Source organism: Muntiacus reevesi, chromosome 9 (genome assembly GCF_963930625.1).
Source record: "Muntiacus reevesi chromosome 9, mMunRee1.1, whole genome shotgun sequence".
Lineage (NCBI taxonomy): Eukaryota > Metazoa > Chordata > Mammalia > Artiodactyla > Cervidae > Muntiacus > Muntiacus reevesi.
Window position 1 is genome coordinate 28,216,246 of NC_089257.1, and position 19,874 is coordinate 28,236,119.

General features: G+C 37.2%; 1 protein-coding gene across 1 annotated transcript in view; it reads left to right on the forward strand.

Annotated features, from left to right (window-relative positions):
• Positions 1–430: 430 nt before the first annotated feature.
• The window catches only part of CCDC73 (coiled-coil domain containing 73), a 106,272-nt gene continuing 86,828 nt past the window's right edge, over positions 431–19,874 (forward strand). Inside the window, exons 1-2 of the mRNA XM_065943844.1 lie at positions 431–568; positions 15,063–15,134. Coding sequence (XP_065799916.1) covers positions 431–568; positions 15,063–15,134 — 210 coding nt within the window. The remainder of the gene's footprint in view (positions 569–15,062; positions 15,135–19,874) is intronic.

Consider the following 19,874-nt stretch of genomic DNA (forward strand, 5'->3'; position numbering starts at 1 on the left):
GGGTTTAAAGATTGCATTTCTGTTAATTAGTATTCACACTGTCCTTAAAAATGCTTTATATCAAAGCAAAGTTAAGAAGCACAGTATCTATCTCGGACTTGGTATGATCAGGTTAGTACTGAGCCAAGCCCTGTCTGTAACATTAGGAATTCAGTCTTTGGGTGTTTAGGAGCAGAAAATTTGTTCTCAAGGGTACTAAGGTAACAGAAAAAGCTTCAGCCACTGAGAAATAGAATAGGATCATTGTTGCTGAGTGTTTTGTGTATCAAGATCAGAATAACAGTGATGACAAAACTGTTATTCAGTGTTAAACCTGGAGGGTTACGGGATACAAGTTGTTTTATTTTTAAGTAGCTGTGCTTTACTTGAGAAGCCTAAATAAATTTTTTTCAGTTAAAACCTTTTTATATTACAGGAAATAAATGTTAATATGGAGAACGATTTTAAGACTGAGTCAGCATCATCTGCCTTCTCTCTTCAAAGTTCTTCAGAGACATTGTTTTCTATTCAGCTATTAGATTTCAAAACAAGTTTACTGGAAGCATTAGAAGAATTACGTATGAGAAGGGTAAGTTTCTTTTTAAAATGTTAAGTCAGAGAAATTGGTTTTGTTCATTTTTTTTTTTATCTTAAGGAGAGAAAAAGACAACAAAATAGCTTCTTATTTAGAAAATCTATTTAGAAATCTAACCTCACTAATGGAGTAAAAGAGAAAAGGTCAGATTTAGTCAACATCTGGAGGTGGAAAAGAAGTTATAAACTAAGGTAAAAAAGGAAAGAGATTTGGCAAGCTAGCTAGCATTGAGTGCCTTGGAATGCATAGATAGTATTACAGTTGGATACTGTGACTGATAAAAAAAAAAGAACTGCTGTTTCAGAAGAATACAGTTTTGATAGATGCTAATGAAATGATTAAACGACTAAACAAATAACATGATTAAGTGATAGAATAAATATATGTAGTATTTTGACTTCAAATAATAAAATATCTCTGTTTTTAAAAATGATAACCCTGAGATTTTTAGAAAGGGGATATCTAGTATTTAATTGTAAAAGATGTTTGGTTTTAGCAGGAGATTTGTATTGGACAAAAAGCCTTAAAAGCATTTCATTTCTGAGACTCTGTGGGTCTGAATTTGCAGAACAAGTTGTCAGCTCTGTGTTAGATTTGAGTTGGTAAGATTCTGAAATGAAAAAAATAAATTCTTAATCGTTGTAATAATGATCTAGGGATGAAGTAATTAGGACTTACATAGAGAGGTAGATTCTCTCTTAAAATTTGGTGACTTCCTGGAAATAAAGTAAAAGTAGGAGTAAAAATCTAAAACATTTTTCTTGTATGAACCCTGTTTTAAGATTTTAAAATATTGAAATTTGTTGTCATAATAAGAAAATTTAATTACCACAATGTTCATCCTATATATAAAGCTACTTTCAACCAATTTAACAAAAGTCTATTAAACAAAGAAGAAATTCCCCTTTAAAAAATAGATACCTTGGATAAGTATTGAAAAGAACTTTTTATAAAACTAGCTTAAAATAGTATCTTTTCTAGTACAGTCCCCTGCTATTATTGTGTTGCTGTTGATTTCTTTTTTTATGTCTGATAATATTTGTCTTATATATTGAGGTGTTCCTACATTAGGTGCATATATATTTATAATTGTTACATCTTCTTTGATCTCTTGATCTATGTAGTATCATTCTTTGTCTCTTCTGATGGTCTTACTCTTTATTTTAAAATCTATTTTGTCTGATATAAGTATTGCTTCTCTGGCTTTTTTTAGGTTTCCATTTGCATGTAATACCTTTTTCCATCCCCTCACTTTGAGTTTATATGTGTGTCTTTAGATCTGAAGTGAGTCTTTTATAGACAGTTATATATATGGGTTGTGTTTCTGTATCCATTTAGCCACTCTATGTCTTTTGGTTGGAACATTTAGTTCATTACATTTAAGGTAATTATCATTATATATGTTCTTACTGATATTTTGTTAATTGTTTTGGATTTAGTTTATAAGCCTTTCTTCCTCTTTATTCTTTTGTGATTTGATGACTATCTTTAGAGTTATGTTTGCATTTCTTTTTCTTGTGTATATCTATTACAGATTTTTGGTTTGTGGTTTGCTATGAAGTTTTTGTATAGCAATGTGTATATATTCTTGATTGTTTTAATTTACTCATCTCTTAATTTCAAATGCATTTTAAAAACCCTACATTTATACTCTACTCCCCTAATTATTGCTGTTGTTGATAGCACATTTTGCATCTAATCATTTTGTGTATCCCTTAATTGCTTATTGTGGATATAAATAATTTTGCTATTTTTGTCTTTCAGCACCCTGCTAACTTTGTATGTGAATGATTTTCTGCCTTTACTGTTTCTTTCTCTTTACCAGTGAGCTTTTTCATTTCCTAATTTTCTTGTTTCCAGTTGTGGCCTCTTCTTTTTTCTCCTAGAGAAGTTCCTCTAACCATTGCTGTAAAGGAGAAGATATTTGCAAGTGATATGACCAATAAAGGGTTAATATCCAAAATGTATAAACAGCTCATATAACTCAACATCAGAAAAACAAACAACCTGTTTAAAAATAGGCAGGAGAACTGAGTAGATATTTTTCTAAGGAGGATATGCAGATGGCCAACAGGCACATGAAAAGATGCTCAACATTGCTAATCATTAGGGAAATGCAAATCAAAACCACACTGATTCATGCCCATCAGAATGGCTGTCATCAAATAGAACTCAAATAACAAATGCTGGCAAGGATGTGGAATAAAGGGAACCCTCATGCACTGTTGGTGGGAATGTAAATTTGACGTAGCCACTATGGATAACAGTATGGAGATTTCTTGAAGAACTAAAAATAGGACTACCATATGACCCAGCTGTCGCACTCCTGGGTATATATTTGAAAGAGCTCAAATGCTAATTCAAACAGATGCATGTACTCCGATGTTCAGAGAAGCATTATTTAGTTGCCAGGATATGGAAGCAATCTAAATGTCCATCAGCAGATGAATGGATAAAGAAGTTGTGGTATATACACACACACAGACACACACACACCTACACACACATATGTATCCATTCATCCATTCATTCGTCCATACATGTACAATGGAATACTAAAAGTGAAAATGTTAGTTGCTTAGTCGTGTCTGACTCTTTGCGACCCCATCAAATGTAGCCCACCAGGCTCCTTTGTTCATGTAATTCTCCAGGCAAGAATACTGGAGTGGGTAGCCATTTCCTTCTCCAGGGTATCTTCACAACCAAGGGATTGAACCCAGGTCTCCTGCATTGGAATACTGCTACAATACCACAATGGAATACTACTAATCCATAAAAAATGAAATTTTGCCATTTGCAGCAACATAGATGAACTTGGAAGGCATTATGCAAAACGAAATAAGTTAGAGAAAGTCAAATACCATATGATGCCACTTAAATGTGAGATTTAAAAGTTACAACAGACTAATGTGTGTGTGTGAAAGTCGCTCAGTCGTGTCTGACTCTTTGTGACCCCATGGACTGTATAGTCCATGGAATTCTCCAGGCCAGAATACTGGAGTGGGTAGCCTTTCCTTCTCCAGGGGATCTTCCCAACCCAGGGATTGAACCCAGGTCTCCCACATTGCAGGCAGATTCTTTACCAGTTGAGCCACAGGGGAAGCCCAAGAATACTGGAGTGGGTAGCCTATCCATTCTCCAGGGGATCTTCCCGACCCAGGAATCGAACCAGGGTCTCCTGCATTGTAGGCAGATTCTTTATCAACTGAGCTATGAGGGAAGCCCAACAGACTAGTGAATAAAACAGAAAAGTTGACTCATAGATAAAAAGAACAAACTAGTGGTTACTAGTAGAGATAGGAAAGGGAGGAGGAGGGACATATAGGGGTAGGTGAAAAAGGGTTACTATGAGATTATGTGAAAAAGACGCTTGCTCCTTGGAAGAAAAGCCATGACAAACCTAGACAGTGTGTTAAAAAAGCAGAGCCATCACTTTGCCAACAAAGGTCCATCTAGTCAAAGCCATGGTTTTTCTAGTAGTCATGTACAGATGTGAGAGTTGGACCATAAAGTAAGCTGAGCACTGAAGAATCGATGCTTTTGAACTGTGGTGTTGGAGAAGACTCTTGAGAGTCCCTTGGACTGCAAGGAGATCAAATCAGTCAGTCCTAAGGGAAATCAACCCTGAATATTCATTGGAAGGACTGATGCTGAAGCTGAACCTCTAATACTTGGACCACCTGATGCGAAGAGCCAGTTCACTGGAAAATACCTTGATGCTGGGAAAGATTGAAGGTGAAAGGAGAAGGGGCGGCAGAGGATGAGATGGTTGGGTAGCATCACCAACCTGATGGGCGTGAATTTGGGCAAACCCCGGGAGATTGTGAAGGGCAAAGAAGCCTGGAATGCTGCAGTCCATGGGGTGACAGAGTTGGACATGACTTTGCGACTGAACAAAAACAATACAAAATCACGTATGTGAAACTTTTGAGAATTGTGAAGCATTGTAGAATTTGAAGAATCTTTCACTCAGTAATAATGATAAAAAACACAAATGGGAAATCTTAAAAGCAGTCAGATGTGGGAAAAGATTCATTATTTTCAAAAGAACAATAATACTATTAATAGTGGACTTCTTGATAATAATTGTCAGTCCAGGAGATAGTGGCATGATACTTTAAAGTGCTTAAAAGAACCCTGTTCCCCTCAAAACATCCTCAAAAATGAAATCATGAGTACTGAACAAGTTTTTCTAAGTGGAAGAAGTAATATGTAAGTCTTCATACTAGGCAGTGCATTTGTATGGCATTCTGGAAGAGGCAAGAGTATGGGAATGGCAAACAAATCAATAGTTGCCAGGTGTTGAAGGATGGGATAGGGATTATCTATAAATGGAATGCATAAGAGAATTTTGAGGAGTGATGGACTCTTCTTTATGGTACAGTGTATGGTAGAAACACTTCTCCATACTTCTGTCAAAATCCATAAAACTGTACACCACAGTGAACTATACTATATGCAACCTTTATAAAAATTCAGCCAGAGTGTGGGGAGAATTTCAGGATGGAACACAGACTGTGAAAATATATGTAACAGTTTCATCATTACTTCAGTGAAAGACATGGGTGGGAGAAGAAGCTGATTTAAGAACTTTAGAGAATGTACTTTAAGTTGATCAGTTCAGTTGCTCAGTCATGTCCGACCCTTTGTGACCCAAGGACTGCAGCATGCCAGGCTTCCCTGTCCATCACCAAACTCCTGGACCTTGCTCAAACTCATGTCCATCAAGTCGGTGATGCCATCTAACCATGTCATCCTCTGTCATGTTGAGTTGATACTGTAAGGCTGAAGACAAAAATGCTTAAATGTTTGCATTAAACACTCTCTGGTTGGCAGATTTATTTTTCATGGGAGTAATACTGAGACTACTTATAGCTATGCTAGGGTTGAAGAAATTAAGCAAGTTATAGAACTGGGTAGAATTTTTTTCTCTGTTGAAGAAAGAATTTACAAATAAGTATGTGTTGGGGGAGGCGAGAATGAATTCTGTGGTGTGGGATTAAAGTTGAAGATATCAGTATGAACTCATTTAGTATAAACAGATACAGAAATACAGACATGTATACACATTGGTTAGACTATATACATAGATTTTCTGGCTATGCTGAGAGGGCATAGAGGTAGCAACACTCCCATAGCAGGAACCATCTATAGTGCTCACTTTTTGGTTTTAAGTATCATTATCTAATAAAGGAACCAGGACCCCTTGAGGAAGTGGCTTATTCTAGAGTTGGATGTCTTGTAGTGTTGGAAGGTACTTTAAGAAGGTACTTAAAGCAGCATGTCAGAAGGTTACAGAAACCAGCCTGGAAGAATTCCCATGACCATAGCTGGAAGAATTTGAGCAACAAAATAAATGATGATAGTATTGGATTGTAACCCAAAGAATAAAATAAATATCCATTATACCTACTAACATAAGTGAATGATAAAATAAATAAATGAGGGAGATGGGACAAATCTTTTATTCCATTTAATAAATGTAGGAGGAAGGGAACCTTCCCTTAAAGAAGGTTTCCCTTAAAGAAACCACCCTTACAGCCACTATGGAAAAGTGTGGAGATTTCTTAAAAAACTGGAAATAGAACTGCCATATGACCCAGCAATCCCACTCCTGGGCATACACACCAAGGAAACCAGATCTGAAAGAGACACGTGCACCCCCATGTTCATCGCAGCACTGTTTATAATAGCCAGGACATGGAAGGAACCTAGATGTCCATCAGCAGATGAATGGATAAGGAAGCTGTGGTACATATACACCATGGAATATTACTCAGCCGTTAAAAAGAATTCATTTGAATCAGTTCTAATGAGATGGATGAAACTGGAGCCCATTATACAGAGTGAAGTAAGCCAGAAAGATAAAGAACATTACAGCATACTAACACATATATATGGAACTTAGAAAGATGGTAATGATAACCTTATATGCAAAACAGAAAAAGAGACACAGAAGTACAGAACAGACTTTTGAACTCTGTGGGAGAAGGTGAGGGTGGGATGTTTCGAAAGAACAGCATGTGTATTATCGATGGAGAAACAGATCACCAGCCCAGGTGGGATGCATGAGACAAGTGCTTGGGCCTGGTGCACTGGGAAGACCCAGAGGAATCGCGTGGAGAGGGAGGTGGGAGGGGGGATCGGGATGGGGAATACGTGTAACTCTATGGCTGATTCATATCAATGTATGACAAAACCCACTGAAATGTTGTGAAGTAATTAGCCTCCAACTAATAAAAAATATATATATATATTTATAAAAAAAGAAACCACCCTTAAAGCATCACAGTAATAATTAACTGCAGGCAGGATCCACTGATGAATGCTAAAATTAGTGGATGAAACTTTCAGGAGAAATAGAATAGTTGCAGTACCTTTCCCAAATTGTTTAGTAAGTTACTCTGGTGGTTTTACACAGGTTTACAAATTGCTTGATATTCTTTTCTCTAGGAAGTGAAGCTTAATTTCCCTCACCTTGATTGTGGATTAAGTTTTAACAGATAGAAAATATAAAGGGAAAAATAGTTTACTGTGGAGAAACTTGGCAAATGCCACTTTAACTAAGTGATTAAGTTTAAGATCCCCAGAATTGATGTGGTTCAGTAATTCATGTGAACATCAGGTACTCATGTTATGATGTGATGAGAAGGGAACTTTACTGCTGTGGTATTCTTCTTGAAACCTAGTTTTATCTTGAAAAAATATCAGACAAACACCATATGTGGAACATTCTACAAGATGTCTCATCAGTGTTTGTCAGAACAAGGTCATAAAAAACAGGAGAGAAATTATTACAGATTGGAGGAGTCTAAGGAGACATGATTAACTGTAACATGGTGTCCCATATTATATCCTGATACAGATATTGGTGGAAAAACTAGTGAAATGTGAAGAAACCTTTTAGTCTAATCAATAATATTGTAACAATGTTATTTTCTTAATTTTGATAAATGTACCCTACTTATGTAAGATTTTAATGTTAGGGAAGCTGGGTAAAGGGTATATATGAACTCTACTATCTTTATAAGTCTTCTGTAAGTCTAAAATAATTTAAAAATAAAAAGTTTGTAAAAGGAAATTTAGACATTGAAACTGAAAGTTCAAGAAATACTATAGTGCAAATCAATATTCTTTTTTTTTTAATTTTAAAGAGATAGTAAGCAAGCAAAACTATATTTGATCATTCATTTAATATTTCCTGAACACTTATTCCAGGATTTAGAGAATATAACACCATGTAATAAATAAGGACTGCAGAAGATACTGTGAGTCTGGACAAGGAAATGTCTAATTTTACTAAGGGGAGTGAGGAAAGCTTCACAGAAGTAGTAACTGATGCAGAGATGTTGTGAATGAGTAGGAATTTCGGACCAGTCTTTTTCAGGGTTTATCAGTCATGTTGTTCTTTTCAAGGAATTCATTTTCCCCTTTGATTCTCTCTGTTGCAAGTTGTTTTGTGTTTTATTACTATCCACTGTTATCTTTATTATTTCCTTACTTTGTTTAATTTGTTATTCTTTTTGTCTTGAACTTCTAAAAATGGTATTTAGTTGATTAGTTTTCACCTTTTTTCCTTTTCTAATGTACGGCATTTAAGACTCTAAGCTTTTCTCTTAGCATGCGTTTAGTTGGATCCCGTAATTTTATGTAGAGTCATTAACTATATTATCTACATCTTTATTATCATTCATTTCAGATTACTTTCTAATTTTCATTGTAATTTATTCTTTGACCCATGCATTATTTAGATGTGTACTACTACTTATACAAATATTTGAGAGTTTCATTTTACTTTTTATTAGCTTTAAAAAATGATATTTTGGATTATTTAAGTCAGATTATAAGCTTTACATAATTTCAGTCACTTAATATTTGTGGAGCTTTGTTCTCTAGTCAAGCGTATAATCAAGTTTGGTGAATAGGCCAACAGAGATGAACTTGAAAAATATATAATATGTATGCTGTATTTCTTGGGTGTAATATAGAATGACCGTGAATTTGGTCAACTTTGTCAATCTTGTTCACATTTTCTGTATAATTATTATTTTTTTGTCTGCATTTTTCTTCTCCTTTTTCTTTTTCTGTACATATTTCAGTCTGGTTATTTTTTCCCCTTCCTTTCAGTTAATGAATTTTCAGTTTATGTAGTTTGCTGATTAGGTCAATCTATTGAGTTCTTAATTTTCCTTCTTATATTTTCAGTCCTAATATTTTCATTTGGTTCTTCTTTTATAATTTTCATTCCTCTGCTGAAATTGATATTGTCATATAATATCTTGCATATAATTTTATATATTTAAAGTCTAGATCTATATATAGTATATATATCTATGAACAGTATGAAAAAGCAAAAAGATATGACTCCAGAATATGAGCCCCCAAGTTGGTAGGTGTCCAATATGCCACTGGGGAAGAGCGGAGAGATAGCTGCAGAAAGAATGAAGAGTCTGGGCCAAAGTGGAAATGACACTCAGCTGTCGATGTGCCTGGTGGTGAAAGTAAAATCTGAGGCTATAAAGAACAGTATTGCGTAGGAACCTAGAATCGTTAGGTTCATGAATCAAGATAAATTGGATATGGTGAAGCAGGAGATAGTGTGAGTGAACATTGACATTTTAGGAATCAGTGAACTAAAATGGACAGCAATGGGTGATTTTAATTCAGATGGCCATTATATCTACTAATGTGGGCAAGAATCCCTTAGAAGGATTGGAGTAGCCCTTATAGTCAACAGAAGAGTCTGAAATGCAGTACTTGGGTGCTATCTCAAAACCAACACAATGATCTCTGTTCATTTCCGAGGCAAACAATTCAACATCACAGTAATCCAAGTCTATGCCCCAACCACTAAGGCCAAAGAATCTGAAGTTGAACGGTTCTGTGAAGACCTACAAGACTTTGTAGAACTAATACTAAAAAAACATACCCTTTTCATCATAGGGGATTGGAATACACAAGTAGGAAGTCAAGAGATATCTGGAATAACAGGCAAGTTTGGCTTTGGAATACAAAATGAAACAGCACAAAGGCTGAGTTTTGCCAGGAGAACACATTGGTCATAGCAAACACCCTCTTCCAACAACACAAGAGGCGACTCTACACATGAACATTACCAGAGGGTCAGTATTTAAATTTGATTGATTGTATTCTTTGCAGCCGAAGATGGAGAAACTCTACAGAGTCAGCAAAAACAAGATCGGGAGCTGACTGTGGCTCAGATCATGAGTTTCTTATTTAAAAATTCACGCTTAAATTGAAGAAAGTAGGGAAAACCACTAGGCCATTCAGGTATGACTTAAATCAAATCCCCTATGATTGTACAGTAGAGGTGATGAATCAAGGGATTAGATCTGGTAGACAGAATGCCTGAAGGTTTGTAATATTGTGTAGGAAGCAGAAATGTGAGAAGGCAAAATGGTTGTCTGAGGAGGCCTTATGAATAGGTGAAAAAAGAAGAGAAATGAAAGGGAGGGGAGAAAGGGAAAGATACACCCAACTGAATGCAGAGTTCCAGAGAATACTAAGAAGGGATAAGAAAACCTTAAGTGAACAATGCAAAGTAATGGGGAAAAACAATAGAATGGGAAAGACTAGAGATCTCTTCAAGAAAATTGGAGATACCAAGGGAACATTTCATACAAAGACAGGCACAGTAAAGGACAGAAACAGCAAGGACCTAAGAGAAGCAGAAGATATTAAGAAGTGGTGGCGTAATACACAGAAGAACTATACAAAAAAGGCCTTAATGACCCAGATAAGCTTTACTGGTGGCTCAGGTGGTAAAGAATCTCCCTGCATCCAGGAGACATGGGTTCAGTCCCTGGGTCAGGAAGATTCCCTGGAGAAGGAAATGGCAACCCACTCCAGTATTCTTGCCTGGAGAATCCCATGGACAGAGGAGCCTGGTGGGCTACAATCCATGGGGTCACAAAGAGTCAGATATGACATAGCAACTAAACCACAAACTCTGATGGTGTGGTCACTCATCTAGAGCCAAACATCCTGGAATGTGAAGTCAAGTGGGCTTCAGGAAGCATTATTATGAACAAAGCTAGTGTAAGTGATTGAATTCGAGCTGAGTTTTTTCAAATCCTAAAAGATGATACTGTGAAAGTGCTGCACTCAATATGCCAGCAAATTTGGAAAGCTCAGCAGTGGCCACAGGACTGGAAGAGGTCAGTTTTCATTCCAATCCCAAAGAAAGGCAATGCCAAAGAATGCTCAAACTACCTCACAGTTGTGCTCATTTCATGTGCTAGCAGGGTAATGCTCAAAATCCTTCAAGGTAGGCTTCAGCAGTACGTGAACTGAGCACATCTAGATGTACAAGCTGGATTTAGGAAAGGTGAGGAAAAAGATCAAGTTGCCAACATCCGTTGGATCACAGAAAAAGCAAGTGAATTCCAGAAAAACATCTACTTCTGTTTCATTGACTATGCTAAAGTCTTTGACTGTGTGAGTCAACAACAAACTGTGGAAAATTCTTAAAGAAATGGGAGTACCAGACCACTTTACCTGTCTCCTGAGAAACCTGTATGCAGGTCAAGAAGCAATAGTTAGAATCAGTCATGGAACAATGGACTGGTTCCAGATTGGGGAAGGAGTACATCAAGGCTGTATATTGTCACCCTGCTTATTTAACTTATATGCAGAGTACATCTTGCAAAATGCCAGACTGACTCACAAGCTGGAATCAAGATTACTGGGAGAAATATCAATAACCTCAGATATGCAGATGATATCACTCTAATGGAATAAAGCAAAGAGGAACTAAAGAGCTCCTTGTAAGAGTGAAAGAAGAGAGTGAAAAAGCTGGCTAAAACTCAGCGTTCACAGTACTAAGATCATGGAATCCAGCCCTACCACTTCATGGAAAATAGATGGGGGAAAAGTGGAAACAGTGACAAATTTTATCTTCTTGGGCTCCAAGATCAAATCACTGCAGAATGTGACTGCAGCCATGAAATTAAAAGACGCTTGCTCCTTGGAAGGAAAGCTGTGATAAATCTAGATAACATATTAAAAAGCAGAGACATCACTTTGCTGACAAAGGTCTGTATAGCTAAAGCTATGGTTTTTCCAGTAATCACGTGTGGATGTGAGAGTTTGACCATAAAGAAGGCAAGAATTGATGCTTTCAGACTGTGGTGCTGGAGAAGACTCTTGAGAGTTACTTGGACAGCCAGGAGATCAAACCAGTCAGTCCTAAAGGAAATCCTCTGAATATTCATTGGACTAAAGCTCCAATACCACCTGATAGGAAGAGCTGACTCATTGGAAAAGACCCTGATGCTGGGAAAGATTGACGGCAGGAGAAGGGAGTGACAAAGGATAAGATGGTTGGATATTGAGTCACTGACTCAATAGGTGTGAGTTTGAGCAAACTCTGGGAGATAGTGAAGGACAGGGAAGCCTGGCATGATGCAGTATATGGGATTGCAAAGAATTGCACACGACTTAGTGACTGAATAACAACAATATCTATAAACTCGAATATAGGGACCTGTAGATCTGTTTTTGTTGCCTCTTTTTTCCCTTCATTTTTGGGTCATTTGACTTTTTGGTGGGGTGCAGCCAAAAAAACAAAGCAATGATTTGCTAAGGAAATTAGTAGAAAGGAAACTGGGTAATTAATGGTGTAATCCTTGCCAAGATATTCCCATGGACAGAGGAGCCTGGTGGGCTACAGTCCATGGGGTCAAAAAAGTCATATACAACTGACCAACTGAACATGCATGCAACGTGGTAAATAACATTAAGCAGCATTCATTTCCCCATAAAATTAGTTGTGCTGTCATAACCCTTTTGCAATTATAATGATTTGTAGCCTCTGTATCTTGAACTACATGGAAAACTGGGAAAATGAGTGTTATCCACATTGGTGAAAGATAACATAAAACACTCCTACTATGTTAGGATTTTGATATAACTTCTTGCTTTTTATTAAAAATTATTATTTACATTTTATTTGAACTTTTCACTTTTATTCATTCTTCAGGCAATTTTCAAAAATCGTTAATAAAAATTCTTATTAAATTGTCACGAGAAAAATATGATAAATTTGGTAAGGCAATCCCATATGTAACTTTAATAAAATATCCAAGAATATAGAACCTTAAAAAAGGTTTTAAAAACTAAACCTTAAAGTGTTTATCTTTTATTAGCTGCCTTAGGACTACAAGGATTTTATTGTTTTTAGAAAAGCAATAAAAGAGGAGTAATTTGCTGGTTTATTTACTCTTTATAACCTTTAGAAAGTGACATGCTTTTTTTAAAGTACTTGCTTCAGGCTGTAGTTTTACACGATGGACTGTGTGTTGGTCAGGCCTCTTCAATTCTTGACCCTGAACAGATTTAGGGACATAGTATATATAGCAGGCTCTTGTCTAAGTAGCCAAAACTGAAACTGGGTAGGTACTTTTATTCTCCTTTTCAAACTCATAATCCACCTCCTACGAAATGGCCCAATTCAATTTTTCTTATTATCTAATACAATATTAATCACTCTTTCAGAGGGTTTCTTGGTTTGATTAAGTACAGAGTATCAAAAATAAATATTTCTAATATGCATGGCATAGCCTAAATGTTCACACTTAAAGAAAAGCTGTTTCCTAAGAAAGAAATTTCTTTTTAATTTATGGTTATTGAACTGTTGAAGATTTTGTTTACCTTAGTTGAGGTTTGGTAGTTTGTTGTTTTGGAATAATTGGTCTGTCTCTGTAAGTTGTCACATTTATGAGCATAAACTTATTTGTAGCATTGCCTTAACTTTTTAATGGCTATAGAACTTCTGTACATGGTTTCTTTTAGCATTTTGCAGATATTTAAAATTATTGATTTAAAGTCTATCTAGGTCCATTGTCTGCATTTGCTCAGGAACAGTTACTATTAAATTGTTTGTTTTTTTTCCTGTGTGTTAATCACTCTTCTGTTTACCTGGATGCCTTGTAATTTTTTGTTGAGAAATGGAGATGGGCATTTTGAGTATGTAACAACTCTGGAAATAAGATTCCTCCTCTACAGGTTGCTGCTTGTTTTTGTCATTGTTTGTTTACTGACTTTTCTGAAATAATGTTAAGTCTTCAGTTTTTGTTATGTGTGTCATGTTCTTAGCTTAGTGATCAGCTAGTGCTTTGTCTGACAGAGATAGCCTAAAATACCTGGAAGCAAAACAAACAAGAAAACCTCTCAGTCTTTGTTGAAGAGCTGTTTGTGAGTGTGTGTGTGTGTGTGTGTGTGTGTGTGTGTGTGACGAGTGTGTGTGTGTGGTGACAGTCCTTTAACACTCAACCAGTCCCCTTGCAAGTCTGCCTGTCAAAGTTTCCAATAGAAGCTTCAGATTTCTCTAGTGATACTTGTGTTTATTGTGTGGACAAATTCAAGAGTATTACAATATTTTAAACAAAATCAGAGTTTTTCTAAATAATTGCTTCCTGGTTGACTTTAGACTTCCTCCCTTGATTTTGGGTCTGTTTGTGCTGCTTCCCAGAGCGGGTCTGTCTTTACAGCTCTTCCAGCTATATCTCACTGTTTCTAACTTGACCCTAATGAGTTGGGTGGTGGTGTCAGGTAGGGAATAGGAGCATTTTCTGACGTTTCTATTAAGCCCTCAGTCTTTGGTGAACCTGATTTTCAAGGTGAAGCCTTCACTAGAATTCTGATCCCTCTTTAGTATTTAGTGGTAGGCCTCGCATGTATTCCTTCCCCTGCCTCAGTGATAGAACTGTTATTTTATTTTTCTAGCCTTCTCTCAGCTTCAGTGGGTTTCCACAACTGCTCTCATGCTACAGTTTTTATTGCCTTTCCCCCCGTAGATGAGGGCTTTGTTCTTTCGAGGAGATAAGAAAGATAGTCTTGTCTAAGTGTTGTCGACTGATTCCTTTTCCTAGCTACAGAGGTTTTCCACTAGTGTCCTTAGATGTACTTTTGATTGTCCTTTCCCCTGCAGATTAAGTTTTTGGTCTGTAGGAGATTTAGGGAAGATGGCTTGTGACTGCTCTTCTCCTCTCCAGCCAGTACCACAGGGGGAAAGTTTTCTCAGATTCTTTCTTTCCTTCTCTGTAAGCACCTGGTGGGTTTCACGGAAGAAAAACCTGTCAGAAAGCCTTAACCTCCTTATTTCTCGAGCCATCAGGAGATTCATCGTCTTACACCAGCCCATGCTCTGCCTTTAGAAATGTAATCAGGACTTGTAGCTGAGTTTTCTTATCAGTACTCCGTGGCTTACGTCCCAGGTAAGCAAATGCCGCGGTTCTCTTCTCCCTGCAGTCACCTGTCTCAATCCAGATTTTGGATTACTTGGTTGATACGGGACCTCAGTTCTCTGATGGATTTAACTATTTAACTTGCAAAATTTCTAACTTTTTTTCTTGTTGTAATAGTGGGAGGATGTCATTTTTTTATCTCTTTAGATCTTTCTCTTTAGAATCAAAACTGGAAATTTTCAAGTCCTCATTTACTAGCATTTTTCTTCTTTTTGACTTAGGAAGCAGAAACTCAGTATGAAGAGCAAATTGGTAAAATTATGATGGAGACACAAGAACTTAGATGGCAAAAGGTGAGTATTTCCTCCTCTGATTATCATTTTATTTAAAAATGTATTTTAATCCTTACTTACAAAGCTAATTTTTAAATTTCCAAAGTATAATATTTGGAGAATTGTGCATCATTTTAGAGAGTGTCCAGAAAATTACAACTAAAACTGTTAATAATATTTGGGCTTCCAGAAAACAGAATAACCATTTTTTCCCCCAGGCTTTCTAATAAGAAAATAGCAAAGGATAACTCTGGAAACTATTGTGAATTATTTCATCTCTGAAAAACATACTGTGTATTATAGAAGAGTCAAAGTATTTTTTAAGAAATGAAACCTCAGAATAGTACTATATTTTCCTAGGCTATTATTACATATTATAACCAAATATTAAAAAAAATCTGATTATCTTATCCATATAGAAGCATTTTTAATAGTGCTTCTCTTGCCTTTCCAGCAAAGTACTTTTAATAGCTAAAAACTGAAAGCTTAATCGAGATGGCCCTTCTTCTCAGTGTTAGGCAGTTTTGAAACAGGAACTTGGAGACAACACGTCAGAATCAGAATTCACATAGTAGAGAGGATATGTCTACGATAGGAATTTTGAGGCCAGACAGATCGACAAGGTTGTGTAGAAATGGGAGTAAAACCAGAGTTGGGTTACATGAGGGACAGGTCTGAAATAAAGAAACCTGTCTGTGGAGAGGAAAAAACAGGTAAATTCCAAATACAATTTAAACTTCCAAGCATATTTCAGAACATAAAGTCATACCTTGTTTTGAATAGAGAGCATCAATAGTCAAAAGTTATCGGAATTCTTAAGTTAATCAGTAACTTTAATACAGTCCAATTTAAAATACCACTTGTATATTTGGGATACTTACGCTGATTCTAAGGTTTATGTGGAAATAAACTTGAAAAAAGTGGCTGGGAAAGTTTTGAAAAGAAAGAGGTTGAAAGAGCCACACTAGAATCTTAAACATATTTTAAAGCTGCAGTGATTGAAATAGGTTGGTAGTACACATGAACAGATAGAATATAACAGAGTCCAAAAATAGATCCAAATACATGAAATAATTAGTGAATGGTAATACCAGACCACCTGATCTGCCTCCTGAGAAATCTGTATGCAGGTCAGGAAGCAACAGTTACAACTGAACATGGAACAACAGACTGGTTCCAGATCGGGAAAGGAGTACGCCAAGGCTGTATATTGTCACCCTGCTTATTTAAATTACATGCAGAGTACATCATGAGAAATGCTGTACTGGATGAAGCACAAGCTGGAATCAGGATTGCCAGGAGAAATATCAGTAACCTCAGATATGCATATGACACCACCCATGTAGCATAAAGCAAAGAAGAACTAAAGAGCCTCTTGATGAAAGTGAAAGAGGAGAGTGAAAAAGTTGGCTAAAATGCAACATTCAGAAAACTAAGATCATGGCATCCGGTCCCATCACTTCATGGCAAATAGATGGGGAAACAATGGGAACAGTGACAGACTTTATTTTCTTCAGCTCCAAAATCACTGCAGATGGAGACTGCAGCCATGAAGTTAAAAGACGTTTGCTCCTTCGAAGAAAAGTTAGGACCAACCTCGACAGCATATTAAGAACCAGAGATATTACTTTGCTAACAAAGGTCCATCTAGTCAAGGCTATGATTTTTCCAGTAGTCATGTATGGATGTGAGAGTTGGACTATAAAGAAAGCTGAGCACCAAAGAACTGATGCTTTTCAACTGTGTTGTTAGAGAAGACTCTTGAGAGTCCCTTGGACTGCAAGGAGATCCAACCAGTCCATCCTAAAGGAAATCAGTCCTGAATATTCATTGGAAGGACTGATGTTGAAGCTGAAACTCCAGTACTTTGGCCACCTGATGCGAAGAACTGACTCATTTGGAAAGACCCTGGTGCTGGGAAAGATTGAAGGCAGGAGGAGAAGGGGATGACAGAGGATGAGATGGTTAGTTGGCATCACTGACTCAATGGACATGAGTTTAAGTAAGCTCTGGGAGTTGGTGATGGACAGGGAGGCCTGGAATGCTGCAGTTCATGGGGTCTCAAAGAGTTGGACACAACTGAGCAACTGAGCTGAACTGAACTGAAAGGTGGCTTTTCAAATCTGTGGGGAAAAATAGATTTTTTCAAGAAATGCTATTAGAACTGGGTACCATATGAAGCAAAATAAAACCAGATTTCTTCCTTATTTTATGAACTTGTAGAAAAGTAGAAGTTTCATATATTCTTATTGCCAATGTAAATTAAGAGTGTCTTATTGAATTTCCCAAAATACATAGGTCCCATAACTTTTTATATAACCAATTTTAACTTGTCCCTTTTGAGATACTGCTAAGACTCTGCCTAGATCTGATATACAGAGTGCCTGATGAGCTATGGATGGAGGTTCGTGATATTGTCCAGGAGACAGGGATCAAGACCATCCCCAAGAAAAAGAAATGCAAAAAAGCAAAATGGCTGTCTGAGGAGGCCTTACAAATAACTGTGAAAAGAAAAGAAGTGAAAAGCAAAGGAGAAAAGGAAAGATATACCCATCTGAATGCAGAGTTCCAAAGAATAGCAAGGAGAGATAAGAAAGCCTTCCTCAGCGGTCAGTGCAAATAAATAGAGGAAAACAACAGAATGGGAAAGACTAGAGCTCTCTTCAAGAAAATCAGAGGTACTAAGGGAACATTTCATGCAAAGATGAGCTCAATAAAGGACAGAAATGGTATGGAACTACCAGAAGCAGAAGATATTAAGAAGAGGTGGCAAGAATACACAGAAGAATTGTACAAAAAAGATCTTCACGACCCAGATAATCACAATGGTGTGATCACTCTCCTAGAGCCAGACATCCTAGAATGTGAAATCAAGTTGACCTTAGGAAGCATGACTATGAACAAAGCTAGTGGAGGTGATGGAATTCCAGTCGAGCTATTTCAAATCCTAAAAGATGCTGCTGTGAAAGTGCTGCATTCAATATGCCAGCAAATTTGGAAAACTCAGCAGTGGCCACAGGACTGGAAAAGGTCAGTTTTCATTCCCATCCCAAAGAATGCTTAAACTACCGCACAATTGCACTCATCTCACACACTAGTAAAGTAATGCTCAACATTGTCCAAGCCAGGCTTCAGCAATACATGAACCATGAACATCCAGATGTTCAAGCTGGATTTAGAAAAATGGCAAGAGGAACCAGAGATCAAATTGCCAACATCTGTTGGATCATCGAAAAAGCAAGAGTTCCAGAAAAGCATCTTCTGCTTTATTGACTATGCCAAAGCCTTTGACTGTGTGGATCACAATAAACTGGAAAATTCTGAAAGAGGTGGGACTACCAGACCACCTGACCTGCCTCTTGAGAAACCTGTATGCAGGTCAAGATGCAACAGCTAGAACTGGACATAGAACAGCAGACTGGTTCCAAATAGGAAAAGAAGTACGTCAAGGCTATATATTGTCACCCTGCTTATTTAACTTACATGCAGAGTACATCATGAGAAATGCTGGGCTGGATAAAGCACAATTGGAATCAAGATTGCAGGCAGAAATATCAATAACCTCAGATATGCAGATGACACCACCCTTATGGCAGAAAGCAAAGAAGAACTAAAGAGCCTCTTGATGAAAGTGAAAGAGGAGAGTGAAAAAGTTAGCCTAAAACTCAACATTCAGAAAACTAAGATCATGGCATCTGGTCCCATCACTTCATGGCAAATAGATGAGGTAACAGTGGTTGACTTTGGTTTTTTTGGGCTCCAAAATCACTGCAGATGGTGATTGCAGCCATGAAATTAAAAGACGCTTACTCCTTGGCAGAAAAGTTATGACCAACCTCGACAGCATATTAAAAAGCAGATATATTACTTTGCCAACAAAGGTCTGTCTAGTCAAGGCTATGGTTTTTTCAGTAGTCGCGTATGGATTTGAGAGTTGGACTATAAAGAAAGCTGACTGCCAAAGGATTGATGCTTTTCAACTGTGGTGTTGGAGAAGACTCTTGAGAGTCCCTTGGACTGCAAGGAGATCCAACCAGTCCATCCTAAAGGAGATCAGTCGTGGGTGTTCATTGGAAGGACTGATGTTGAAGCTGAAACTGCAATAATTTGGCCACCTGATGCGAAGAGCTGACTCATTTGAAAAGACCCTGGTGCTGGGAAAAATTGAGGGCAGGAGGAGAAGGGGACGACAAAGGATGAGATCGTTGGATGGCATCACCGACTCAATGGACATGAGTTTGAGTAAATTCTGAAAGTTGGTGATGGACAGGGAGATCTGGCATGCTACAATCCATGGGGTCACAAAGAGTCAGACACGACTGAGTGGCTGAACTGAACTGAAGACTCTGTCAAGGTAGTGTCCTCAGTTACTACAGTGAATTCTAATAAACATGGTTTTGCTTTATTAACAGGTTACTTGGGTGTTTTAGTTGAGTTCATTTTTGTATATGGTGTTAGATAAGAGTTTAGCTTCATTCTTTTGCATGTGTGTATCCAGTTTTTCTAGAACCTTTGGTTGGAAAGACTGTTCTTTCCCCATTGAATGATCTTGGCACCCTTGTCAAAAATATTTGACTATGTGAGAAGGCTTATTTCTGAGCTCTTTATTTTGTTCCATTGGTCCATGTGTCTTTCTTTATGCCAGTACTACACTGTTTTGATTCCTAGAGCTTTCCCGTAAGTTTTGAAATCAGGACATGTGAATCCCCGAGCTTTTTTCTTCTTTTTCAAGATTATTTGACTGTTTGGGGTTCCTTGAGT